At 37.0% G+C, this 13,399-nt stretch overlaps 1 protein-coding gene across 8 annotated transcripts in view; it reads left to right on the forward strand.

Annotated features, from left to right (window-relative positions):
• The window catches only part of STRN3 (striatin 3), a 115,855-nt gene that overhangs the window by 95,878 nt on the left and 6,578 nt on the right, over positions 1–13,399 (forward strand). For all 8 annotated transcript variants that reach the window (XR_007727425.1, XM_050797830.1, XM_050797833.1 and 5 more), the window contains 3 exons: positions 3,081–3,248; positions 4,870–5,010; positions 7,772–7,879. Coding sequence is in view for 7 of the 8 variants with exons in the window: in XM_050797830.1 (XP_050653787.1) it covers positions 3,081–3,248; positions 4,870–5,010; positions 7,772–7,879 (417 nt within the window). In the remaining variant the exon portion in view is untranslated. The remainder of the gene's footprint in view (positions 1–3,080; positions 3,249–4,869; positions 5,011–7,771; positions 7,880–13,399) is intronic.

Here is a 13,399-nt window from a genome sequence, read left to right on the forward strand (position 1 = left end):
GTAAAGAGTTTTAAGCCAGAAAGTTATCTGATAAATGTAAGGTTTTAAAAAGGTGACTGTGTCTGTTGTGAGAAGAGTAAATTGGGGGTGAGAAGAGTGGAAAGAGAAATACCAGTTAGGAGGCTGCTGTCATATAGTAGTCTAGTAAACTAGGTGACAGATGACATTGCCAAGATTAGAGTGGTGGTAGCAGAGCAGTTAGAAGTGGTTTTAAGATAAACTGAGGGAGTATGGTAGAATAGACAGGATTTATTGATAAATTATGTTGAGTAGATAAAGTGATGGGTGAGTGATGCTTAATTTGATTGTATGTGTTTAACTGCTTTATTGAGATGTAATTTAACATATCACAAAATTCACCCTTTTAAAGTATACAGTTCAGACTGGACACAATGGCCCACTCCTGTAATCCTACCACTTTGGGAGACCAAGGTGGGAGGATCACTTGAGGTCAGAAGTTCAAGACCAGCCTGGGCAACACAGTGAGACCTCATGTCTACCAAAAATTTAAAGATTAGCCAGATGTGGTGACACGTGCCTATAGTCCCAGACACTTGGGAGGGTCACTTGAGTGTGGGAAGGGTCACTTGAGTGTGGGAAGTCAGGGCTGGAGTGAGCTGTGATGGTTCCAGTGTACTCCAGCCTGGGCAAGAGAGTGAAACCCTATCTCTCGCTCTTTTTTTTTTTTTTTGGAAACAGGGTCTCACTCTTGTCTCCTAGGCTGGAGGGCAGTGGCTTGATCTTGGCTTACTGCAACCTCCGCCTCCCAGGCCCAAGCCATCCTCCTGAGGAGCTGGGACCACAGGTGTGAGCTACCATACTCCACTAATTTTTGTATTTTTTGTAGAAATGGTGGCCGTGTTGCCCGGGGTGGTCTTAAAACTCCTGAGCTCAAGTGATCCGCCTGCCTCAGCCTCCCAAAGTGTTGGGATGATGGGCATGAGCCACTATGCACAGCCACAAGACCCCATCTCTAAAAAAAAATTAAAAATAAAGTCTACAGTTCAGTAGTTTTTACTATGTTCACAAAGTTGTACAGCCATCATCACTAATTTCAGAACATTTTCATTACCAGTCCTGAGTGTTTGATGTGAGTAACTGAGCAGGTGATGGGAGCATTTATTGAAACAGAGGCAGAACTGGTGTAAGGAGATTTAAGATGGTGAGTTCAGATTTTAGGCATGTTAAAGGATGACAGTATCAAGTAGGTAATACACAACTAAGGAGCCCAAAGAGATCTCGATTGAAGTTAAAAACATGGACAGTCTTCTCTATACAGATGATACATTAAGCTATAAGAATGGGCAATGCAGGGAGAGGGTATTGTTTAATATAAGAAGAGAAGACAACCTGGGACTGAAGTCCTCGTAACTCTGACACTGGGAGGGTGGCTAGAGCAAGAGAGCCAACAAAGGAAACTGAGGAGGTATGACCCAAAAGACAGAAGGAAGTGCAGGAGAGTGTGTGAAATCATGGAAGCACACTAAAGAAGAAACCCATTTTGAGAAGAAAGAAGCAGTCTGTACTTTCAAATGTTACTGAGAGTTCTAATAATATGATATAAAGTTTCCCTTTTATAAGTGACCAGCAGGTCACCCACATCTTGGCCAGATAGAGTTTGGATGCTGGAGCTAAGACTGAAGGATGAAGGGACCTCTGGATAATCTTTCATGTCAGACTATATGGATGAAAAGCAATATAATGGGAACAACAACAAAATGTTTTGTATCATCAAAGTATTAAATTTGATAGTATAGGGATCATCATTAGCAAAGATTGTTTTGGTGTGGTAATGGTATCAGAAACCAAACTGGAGTGATTTGAAGAGTAAACAGGAAGTGAAAAGCATATTTCTACTGCTGGGTAGAAGGGGTGGTAGGGTAGGATTAATGAAGATTTTTTGTTGACAAGATTCTGGAACAAGTTTTTTTTCACTGTGGTAATGATCCCAAGGAGGAGAATTTGTGTAGTAGAGAAGCAGTAAACATTACAGCAAGTTAGTGACATCTGGTACTAGCCCTTGATAGGATGGAGGACAGATTCCTTGCTTGTATCTGGAAGCTAGGAGAAGATACCTTTAGACACTAATCATTTATATGTTAGGCAGCAAGAAGATGGGGGATAAGAAACATACAGCATTATTTGAATGCTGTATTTTCTCAGTGAAGTATGAGGCATAGTCATGTGGAAGAGAGGTTGGGAGCTGTGAGAATTGTGGAGATGATAAGAAGCATTCATGCAAAGTGGGAGGAGTTTACTAGAAAAACAGGATTATCAGACAGATTATGTTCATTGTTATCAGCTGTCAAATGTCTGTCAGTTAAGGAACAGATAAATAAAATATGGTATATCCATACAGCAGAGTATTATTTGGCACTAAAAATAAATGAAGTACTGATACCTGCTGCAACATGGATAAACCTTGAAAACATGTTCAATGACCAGGAGGTCAAGGTTGCAGTGAACTGTGACCGTGCTGCTGTACTCCAGCCTGGGTGACAGAGCAAGACCCTATTTCAAAAAGAAAAGAAGAAAACATACTCAGTGAAAGAACCCAGTCACAAAAGACCACATATTGTATGATTCCATTTATAGAAATTGTTCATAATAGGACACATCTGTAGAGACAGAGCATTAGTTGTTGCCTAGACTTGTGGAAAGGTGGGGAGGAGGAATTGGGGGAAGTGACTAATGAATGATGAAAGTGTCCTAAAATTGATTGTCATGATGGTTCTATAACTCTGTGAACATACCAAAAATCATTAAATTATACACTTTAAATGAGTGAGTTGTATGGCATGTAAATTATATCTGTATCTCAAAAAAGCTGTTTTTTTAAAAAAGCACATGTTCCTTTATAGAAAATTGTGAAAATACAGAAAAATGTTGATGGGAGGAGGGGATAAAAATTGGCCATAATTCTACTCTTAGATATAGCCACTATGTACACTTTGGTTTATCTTCTTGTGGCCTAAATTTATGTTGTGTTCTTTATACTCAGTTATATAGTAAGTTTTCTTTATGTATCAAAGTTTGTTTTAAACTTCTTTTACCTGATTTTTTGTTTGTTTTTTCTCCAGAGCCAAATGTTCTAGCTGGCACTTTAGTTGGTCATACAGATGCAGTTTGGGGTCTTGCTTATAGTGGCATAAAAAATCAATTACTGTCTTGTTCAGCAGATGGCACTGTTAGGTTATGGAATCCACAAGAAAAATTGCCATGTATTTGCACTTACAATGGAGATAAAAGTAAGTAAATTTTGCATCTGTGAGAAAAGTTCGTTTTTTAAAAAAATTGGAATATATAAAGGACAAAGTAATTGATTTATTTCTTTACTGCTCCAAAGAGATATATTGAAATAATTTTGTAAAAGTTAGGATAATCTTTTTACTCACTTTTTTTTGAAGTGCTTTGCAACCAAATCCCGTAATGCAGTTCTTTTTTACGTTTTTTGTGTTCAATTTTTTAAAAATGTAAAACTACTTGTATGTAATAGTGGAATAGACAAATGAGGATACTCATAGGGACAACAGGAGGCACACCATCTGTTCCAGATGACTACCCACGAAGACTGAAGGGATCACAGTCTCAAGCATACCTATAAACCATGTGTTCCATGACCCTGAGCACACTAGTTGAGTAGTCCAGCCATAATCACTGAACCCCTAACTGGAAAAGTACAAATTAGGTTATTTTCATGATTTTAAATATTTTCTATTTAAAAAGGCTTTAACCAGTTTACCTTTTGAAGACATTTACTGATCTTATTTTCCAAGTCATTTTTAATTTTTTTTTCTTTTTTTTTTTTTTTTTTTTGAGATGGAGTCTCGCCCTGTCGCCCAGGCTAGAGTGCAGTGGCGCGATCTCAGCTCACTGCAAGCTCCGCCTCCCAGGTTCACGCCATTCTCCTGCCTCAGCCTCCCGAGTAGCTGGGACCACAGTCGCCTGCCCCCATGCCTGGCTAATTTTTTTTGTATTTTTGGTAGAGACGGGGTTTCACCATGTTAGCCAGGATGGTCTCTATCTCCTGACCTTGTGATCTGCCCGCCTCAGCCTCCCAGAGTGCTGGGATTACAGGCGTGAGCCACCGTGCCCCGCTTTTAATTTTTTTAATTAGACCTTTTATTTGTATGTAAAAATACATATTATTTTAAAACATTTTAGGTGAGTAGTAAATGTATAATTTTGTGTCTCTTAGGACACCTTAGTGGTACTAATTTTCATTTATCCAAGCTTTAGAGGTAAGAATTCATTTAGATATTTGTTTCTGGCTTCATCTAGATAGTTAATAGCTTGGCTCCATATTTCGTCTAACTGTGCATTGATCTAGCTAGTTTAATTTAGTATGTTAAAGAGAGAAATTGCTGCTCAGGCCATTTTAGGGTGAAGTACTGTATCAGCTGATTCCAGAGTCCAGGCCATTTTCATGAGTCCAAAAATTTGACTTGTATTATCTCCTTTATAAGGCCTACAGATCTCTGACAGGTGAACCAGTCTGCCAAAACAGTTATATGAGAATGCTAATTTGTCATTTTACAGTAAGAAGTATTATTGGCAAGTTGGCCAAAAGACTAGGATTTTATTTAATCCCTTAGAAGAAAATGTGTAATAGAAGAAATAACTTTTACATGTATTTACTCTTTATGAGCTCTGTAGTTATATTTTTCTTATAATATTAAATAGAATGCTATAAATTTTTTAAATAATTGAGGAAAAGATATTTCTTATCTTACCATCCTGACGCAGTTGTATTCCTTTTCATTATTAACAGTATTTCAAGATTATTTGAATTCCTTTTTCTGATTAGAAAAGTAGAGATTTCATAGAATTTTACTTTGTTTACATTGTCTGTCTTTGGGCTCATTTCAGAGCATGGAATACCTACATCAGTTGACTTTATAGGCTGTGATCCAGCTCATATGGTAACCTCTTTCAACACTGGTAGTGCCGTAATTTATGATTTAGAAACATCACAGTCATTGGTGATACTTTCATCACAGGTAGATTCTGGTAAGTTTTCATGGAGTTTCTTTGAAACCTTAAAAAGGGTTATTACACAGAGGATGATCTTTTAGCTAATTTTAATGTTTTTACTATTTGAATTTAGGATGGCAAAATAGTGTCATAATGTTACAGTTATACTTATTCATATTATTTCTGCTATTTCTTCAAATTTTGCTTAAAAGTTTGGGCGGACGTATGGGAAAAGAGGAATGACTAGAGCAATATAAAGGTGAAAGTAGGGAAAATAAGATAATGAAGCTAATGTACTCATCATTCAGTTTTAATACCTGTCTATAAATGCCCAGTATTGCACATGTGGTATGTGGTATGTGTTTTACAGTTTATATAGATAAGGATCGCATAAGATTTATGTATTGCAATTGGTTGATAGGTCTCTCAGGTCTCTCTTCATCCATAGATTCCCCTTCATCTCTTTTATGTTCCTGTTTTTTTAATTGAAGAAATTGGCTACTTTGTCTTGTGAAGTCTCCTACAGTCTGAATTTTGCTAGTTGCATACCTGTATTATTTAACGTGCTTCTCTATTTCTATTCACAATTCTCCTGTGAACTGATTATAGATCTAAAGACTTACTCAAATTCAGGTTCACTGTTTTTTTCTTTTAAAAATGTTTACATGTTTTTGGCGACTTTACTTCACAAGTAATTTGTAAGCTTTTATCAGAGGTAAGTATTTTCTGGTTGTTTATATTTTTGTGATGTTTTAAGTCGGATTATTGCTTGGGTTCATTAATTTTCTATTGAAAAATGATTTTCTAATTTTATCATTCCCTCTCCATTTATTAGCTAGATTATTCCTATAAAAGAGAACATCTCCTTATCAATAATCTGGTTACCTTGGAGTTAGTGTGTATTAAGGAAAGGCAAGATAAATTATTGGGTTTTGGTTTTCCCCTTTATTTACCAGTTTTCAAAATAATGAGTTGGTTTGCTAGCACCCTCTAAAGGTGACCAGTTTGTCTTGGGTGGTGTTTTTGGTATCATCGTACTCTCTCATGGATATAATGTATTTGATGTGTTTCAATCCATTACAGGTATTATCTTTATTTATTGCTGTTCAGATCCTTTCATTTTGGCCAGTGGGGCTTACTCAGCGGGGCTGAGGTTGGCTCCTGAGTCCTTTTGCCATGACCTTGGTAGTTGTTGATAGCTTCCTGATATGACATACGACAAGATGTGCTAGGTTCATCTTGTTCATTTTGTGCCCTAGATCTGAAATCAGCTATTTATTTCAGGAGTTGTGGTTTCTTTTAGTGGGAAATGGCATTTAGAGACTACAGTTGGGGTGCTAGGCTGCTGAGTTGATCCTCGTGGTCTTCATGGCTCCTGGGTTGTTCATTGTGTTAGACTTTCTCAATGTACAGAGCTAAGAAATAAGCATTTTTTAAACAGTAAAATACTTCCTCTTCAAATTCAGATTTATTTTGGTTCTCAACAAAATTGTTTCTTATTTTATTTACCCCACCCACAGTATACACAGAATTGTCTCAGTAATAATACCATTGCCATGAAAAGATTGAATATTGATAATAAAACTTTGTAATTAGCGTATATTCCACTAGTAATATACAATCTGATTTCTGTGCTTTAAAGTCACTTGGAATAGTTCCTTCCTTTGTAGTTATACCACCAGTTGGATATACTTAAGTTCATTTGTTTAATTTTACTTTTGATTTTCATTAATTTCTTTTAGAAAAACAACTGTTGGTTGGGCGCGCATTGGCTCATGCCTGTAATCCCACCACTTTGGGAGGCCAAGGCAGGAAGATAGCTTGAGGCTAGGAGTAGAGACCAGCATGGGTAACATAGTAAGGCCCCATCTCTACCAAAAGCTTAAAAAATTAGGTGGGCATGGTGATGTGTGCCTGACGTCCTAGCTTTGGAGACTGAAGCAGAAGCACTTGAGCTCGGGAGTTCAAGGTTACAGTGAGCTATGATTGCACCATTGCACTCCAGCCTAGGCGACAGAGTGAGACCTTGTCTCTTAAAAAAAAAATTGCTTTGTAATTACGTAAAATATTTACATGGTGCCATGGTCAGGTCTTAAACCAAAATTATCTTCTCTTTCCCAGTATCTCCTCAAACCTTTTTTTAAAATTACCCTACATAGATAGCTATATATACATATTTTTTTCTGTGTTTAGGTGTAATATATGAGTCATGGTACGCATGCAGAATGAATGATCTAAAGTCTATTAATATTGAGGATTTTTCGCCCATTTATTCGTTTTGATATTTCTCTGTTCTCCCTCATCTTTAATAAAAAGTTAGTAAGAGCTTACTGGAAAAGAAAAAAGTCTCATCTTTAAAGAGCATTAATTCCAGTTTTCTGTTTTTTTGTTTTTTTTGTAGGTAGGATGGGGGTTGTTCCTTACAAACATCTAACTAGCAATTATGAATGTTTCCTTCTTTAAATGCTTATAATTCTTATATGGACTGTTTATTAGAAGTAATAATTGTGGATCTTTTAAAAATTCTAAACTACCTATAATAAAGGGCTGCATTAAAAACACTTCTCATTTTTTCTAAATTTGAGCCTAGTACAGTCTATATTATAGGACATAATAACATAAATGTTTATTTTTTTAAAAATCTCTCTGGAGTCCTTATTTCGTTGTCAGATTTTTTGTTTTATGCAAAAGGTTTAGTTTTTAATGATTTTTATATTTTAACATGATTAAAAAGGCCATTATCCAACTTCTTATTAAAGGTTTGAATTTTAACGTATTGTCTTCCTTTATTTTTCAGGTTTACAATCTAATAATCATATCAACAGAGTAGTAAGTCATCCCACACTTCCTGTTACAATAACTGCTCATGAAGATAGACACATCAAATTTTTTGACAATAAAACGGGTAAGCAAAGTCTTCTTTTCATATTAGTTATACTGTAAATTTGAGATGATCGATAATGCTATTTTATATAAGGTATAGTGAGTTTCAGATATGAAATTGCCAGATGAAACCATTTTAACTCAGATTTTTGCTTTTCTTAATGTTGCACATTTATGTTGTTTTATCCTTAACTAGCCATAATACCTTGCCTAGCTATTATGATTTCTTCAAGTCATGTTAGTTAAATGTAGATCCTTCCATTTGAAATTTTTTCCTCATATTCTGTTATGAATAAGTATGATGGAAGAGGTCTCTTTCTGGTGTTTGGCATTTCCAGTATTTTTTTTTTTTTTTGCGGCAGTTTCGCTCTTGTTGCCCATTATCTAGTCATTACCTAGAATAGTACATAATATATTGCTTGCTCTCTCTCAGGAAAGGTCTGACAGCTAGAAAGGCTACTTGAGGAGAGACTAGAACAGTCAGGGTACTGAAGGACTTCTAAATAAGAAACATAAATGGTAATTGCAACATTGTTACAGGGTAACAAATTATCAAGTAAGACAGTGACCCAGAATTACAGGTTTCTCTTTGAAGATTATATAGAAAATGGCAATATGTTTTAGTCCATAGTCTTAAGGATGAAACCCTTTTGTTCAAACAACGCTTTCATGGACAGATTCTTTTTAACAAATTGCAGACAAAATGAATATTTACAGGTTGTGCACAGGACGTAAGATTCAAGTGGATGTTCTCTTTAAAAAAATTATTAAAAGTATTTTTTTTTTTTTAATAGTGACAGGATCTCACTGTGTTGCCCAGGCTGGTCTTGAACTCCTGAGCTCAAGCAGTTCTCCCATCTCAGCCTCCTGAAATGCTGGGATTACAGGCATAAGCCACTGCTTCTGGCCCGTGTTCTCAATTTAACACTTTATCAAATCAGTCCTTTGAACTATTTTTATGAAACCAATAATGTTTTTCTCTGCTGCAAGAGCAGAGAGGTTAATTTCCTTTGTGTTTCTAAAAAGATTCCTTTTTATTAATTATTGAAGATTTACAGTTATATGGGAAAGTTCAGGAATTTTAGTAGTTATATTAAAAGCAAAAGGTGAGAATCTGTAGAGCTGTTTTATTAGCAGAAATCAAGAAAGTGGTCAGTAAAAGTTTACTCAATATCAAATAAGCAGTGTATAGTCTTTCAAATTGTTTCCAAATTCTACCTATTTACTCTTTCTGTTAACTAGTACCTTGCCTGTAGTATGAAGATAATTGAAGCAGTAGGTTCCAAATAATAGGAAAAAAAAAATCCTTTTCTTTTCATTTCATTTTTTTTTTTTTTGGAGCCAGTCTTGCTTTGTTGCCCAGAGCTGTAGGGCAGTGGCACCATCTCAGCTCACTGCAACCTCCACCTCTTGGGGTTCAATTGATTCTGGTGCCTCAGCCTCCCGCATAGCTGGGACTACAGGTGTGTGCCACCATGTCCGGCTAATTTTTGTATTTTTAGTAGACATGGGGTTTCACCAAGTCGGCCAGACTCGTCTTGAACTCTTGAGCTCAAGTGATCTGCCCGCCTCAGCCTCCCAAAGTTCTGGGATTACAGGCGTAAGCCACTGTGCCCAACCATAGTAGAAAAAAGTATTTCTCAGTTGACCTCCTCTCTATCACCTTTCTCTCTCTCTCTCTCCCCTCCCCTCCCATCTTTCTATTTCTCTCTGTCTCTGTCTCTCTCTCTCTCTCTCTCTCTCTCACACACACACACACACACACACACACACACACACACACACACACACGCCCTTTTGAGTTATATGAAACTATGAGTTGTCTTCAGATGTGGTGGTTTTTTTTTGAGACGGAGTTTCATTCTTGTTGCCCAGGTTGGAGTGCAGTGGCACAATGATGGCTCACTGCAACCTCCGCCTGCTGGGTTCAAGCGATTCTCCTGCCTCAACCTCCCGAGGTAGCTGGGATTCTAGGCATCTCATTCCACGCCCGTCTAATTTTTTATATTTTTAGTAGAGACGGGCTTTTATCATGTTGGCCAGGCTGGTCTCGAACTCCTGACCTCAGGTGATCCACCCACGTTGGCCTCCCAAAGTGCTGGGATTATAGGCGTGAGCCAGTGTGCCCGGCCTGGATATGGTGTTTTCAAAGAAGTTCTTTAAAAATTCATTTAATTTTAAACTAGATTGTCCCCATAACTGCTACTTCCGGTTAGCTAAGTTGTTTTTAATAGAGTATTATGTTATAAAATGAGTAGTAAATTTATTGAGCTTTTATGTCTGAAACATGATAGAACTTTATGCTGTGAATAGGCTCAATAAATATTTAAATGAGTAAACCATTTTAATGAAAATTTTCTCAGCATTTTGTGTTCTATACTGCACTGGATACTATCATGTATAAGATGTGGTTCCTGATTTCTCTGGGCTTGTCTAGAGGAAATAAGAGGGGGTGCGGGAGGGTGTGTGCAAAATGAAGCTTTGCCTTAGGAATGGAAAGGTGTTTTTGGGTTGTTTTTAAGTGAAGGAAGTGGTAGTAGGAAGTTACAGGTATGGCGATATTTTGAGCAGAGGCGTGGTGGTAGAAACTTTCTAAGGAACAGAAGTTTCTTATAGACAAAACCAAAGACAAAGTTTGAGGAAGGAAAATAGAATCTATTGAGGAGGACTTTTAGAACCAGGTTAAGAATATTGAATTTTTGTCTATGCTGTATATGTGGGAACTACTAAAAATATTTGAACAGCAGGGGCTTGGCAAAATTGGTTTAGAAAAATTAATCAAGTCACATTTTGCACTATATGATAGATTCTTGACTTTAAAGGATTTAGAGTTTTCAATGTCTACTATTTATTTCAGAGAGATTTTCAGGGCTCATGGTTTCTACCAAAATTTTGGTAGAGGTACAAATTCAAGTTTCCTATGCTGTGTCTGAAAGACTTAGGTAGTGAGTGATTCTGGAAGAACCTATAGTATGAGTGAGGGATGTGGAGGAGTGGGAGGAAGATCTTATATCAGTTGTGGACTCATTCATTTAGCAAAATGGCTAGACTATCTGCCATATTCTTGGCACAGTTCTTGAAGCTTGGTGAACAGAATTAAATGTCCTGTCCTCTTGCAGCTACAGACTAGTGGTATATTGTCTATTCTGTGTGAGACATTGTTCTATTTTATTTACATATGTTAACTCATTTGTTCTTCTAATAATATAATAACTCTATAAGGTAGATATAGTACTATTATTATGCCCATTTTACACATGAGGTTGAAAGGCTTAAAGAAGTTAAGTGACTTGTACAGTATTTAAAGTCACAGAGTTTGTTTCTGTAGTTCACATTTGACATCTTTATTTTCTCTCCATTTAATAGAGGCCCACAATATTAGCCAGTGAAAGGGCTTAAGGTGCCAGGGAGGGGAGAATGGGCATGTGCAGTAGCATGTGTCCAGCCTTTATTTCTTTAGTCATAGGAGGAAAAAATTAGGATTAGTATTGGTAGACTATTAGCAGAAGCATGAGGCCAAAATGAAATTGGTGAGATGTGAGAAGCTGCAGGTTTATGTTAGTGAAGGAGAGGTCCTAGTTACTGGAAGGGGTCAGAAGCTTTTGTGATTTATGTGGTCACCAGTGGAAGCCCAACATACAACTTGGTCCAGCATTGAAGTCTCTATTCATGGTCCATCTGAAGGGATTACTTACATTTTGAAGTGATTTTTGTGACTGTGGACAAGAAGGGTTAACTCTCAATTGACTTAAGATAATCAGGGTGAGGGTTAGTTTAGTGCACATGTTGGAGAGCTGGAGTTAAACTTAGAAAATTATAGCATCCTTAAAGAAATGTATAGCTCTCGTATTGGAAAAAAGTCTTTTGGTTTAGAGATGTTAAACTTAGGAGATAGAGGATCATTCTCAAGAGAGAAGCTTGAACTAGATCTGTGAATTAAAACACCATCAAGGCTAGGTGTGATGGCTCATGCCTGTAATCCCAGCACTTTGAGAGACTGAGGCAGGAGAATCGCTTGACACCAAGAGTTTGAGACCAGCCTAGGCAACAATACAAGATTCTGTCTTTACAAAAATTTTAAAAATTAGCCAGGCATGGTGGCATGTGCCTGTAGTTCCAGTTACGTGGAGGGTTGCTTGAGCCCAGGAGTAAGGTTGCAGTGAGCCATGATGGTGCCACTGTACTCTGGCCTGAGTGACAGAGCAAGACCCTGTCTCAAGAATACAAATAAAATAAATTTTAAAACTAAAACTTACCATCACAGATTTAACATAAGGAAAGCTAATGATACTTGGTATTTAACCCCTAATATTTTGAAAGTATTGTCATGGAGGCCATCCATTTTATACGCTGTGGTCTTTTATAGGAATTTTGAGAGGAGTGGATTCTAGAACTGGAAGATGAATTGTGTTGAACTAAACAATTGACGATAGTTTGTTGAAGACTTTTCTGTTCTTTGGGCTAGCAGAGTAGAATTTCTAAGACTGTTTTGTTTATTACTCTTAGTATTAATGAGAGATAGTTGTGGTTTGAAATGAGAGACTTTAATTTGGTCTTAAATTTTTGACTTTTTAAAAAATTTTGTCTTCAACTGATAAGTGTTTAATAGTTCTGGAAAGTGACAGGACATTTTTTCTTTTTTGAGACAGAGCCTCACTCTGTCACTCAGGCTGGAGTGCAGTGGCACAATCTCAGCTCACTGCAGCCTCCGCCTTCTGGGTTCAAGGGATTCTCTTGTCTCAGCCTCACTAGTAGCTGGGATTACAGGTGCTCACCACCGCACCTGCTAATTTTTGTATTTTTAGTAGAGGCAAGATTTCACCATGTTGGCCAGGCTGGTCTTGAACTCCTGCCCTCAGTTGATCCGCCCGCTTCGGCCTCCCAAAGTGCTGGGATGATTATAGGCATGAGCCCCTGCCTATTACTTTTTATAGGTTTTTTGGAGTGTATTTTTGCACATTTTATTATGTTGTGGTTTTGTATTCAGGTCAACAGCTATAGCCCCATTACAAATAATAAAACTAGACCTCTTTCATATCTTAGTGTAGAGTATCATCATTGGGACCAGAGGCATGGTTAATGATTATAACTAGAATTTTGGAAAAAGCCTCTATCTTTCATTAGGGACATCCCAGGCATTTGAGTAATAAAGACTCATTGCTGAGTGAAAGGGGAGTAACTTATAAAAGTATCAGTATTTCTATTTTATTGCCTGCCTAGTGAATCAGTTTATAATGCTTTCTATCCATCCAAAGCATGTATTGCCATTGCAGGATGCCCTTGCCCCAAAGTATTTGTGCAATACAACTTTGTATTCACAACTTGTCTTTTAAATTCTACTTTCTATTGAATTCCATTTGCTTGCCAAATCTTCACTGAAGATACTAATTAAGTCACATTTTCCAGAGCAGCGTTTTTGTTAATGTCTGGGGAAATCTAGAGTTATTTGTTTACCTCCTTTCTTTTTTAGAGTATGTAAAATGATTTTATTTCAAAGGATAAGTGAACTGAACTTGATAATGGAATGTTTAAGTAGAAATAT

Source organism: Macaca thibetana, chromosome 7 (assembly GCF_024542745.1).
Source record: "Macaca thibetana thibetana isolate TM-01 chromosome 7, ASM2454274v1, whole genome shotgun sequence".
Taxonomy (NCBI): domain Eukaryota; kingdom Metazoa; phylum Chordata; class Mammalia; order Primates; family Cercopithecidae; genus Macaca; species Macaca thibetana.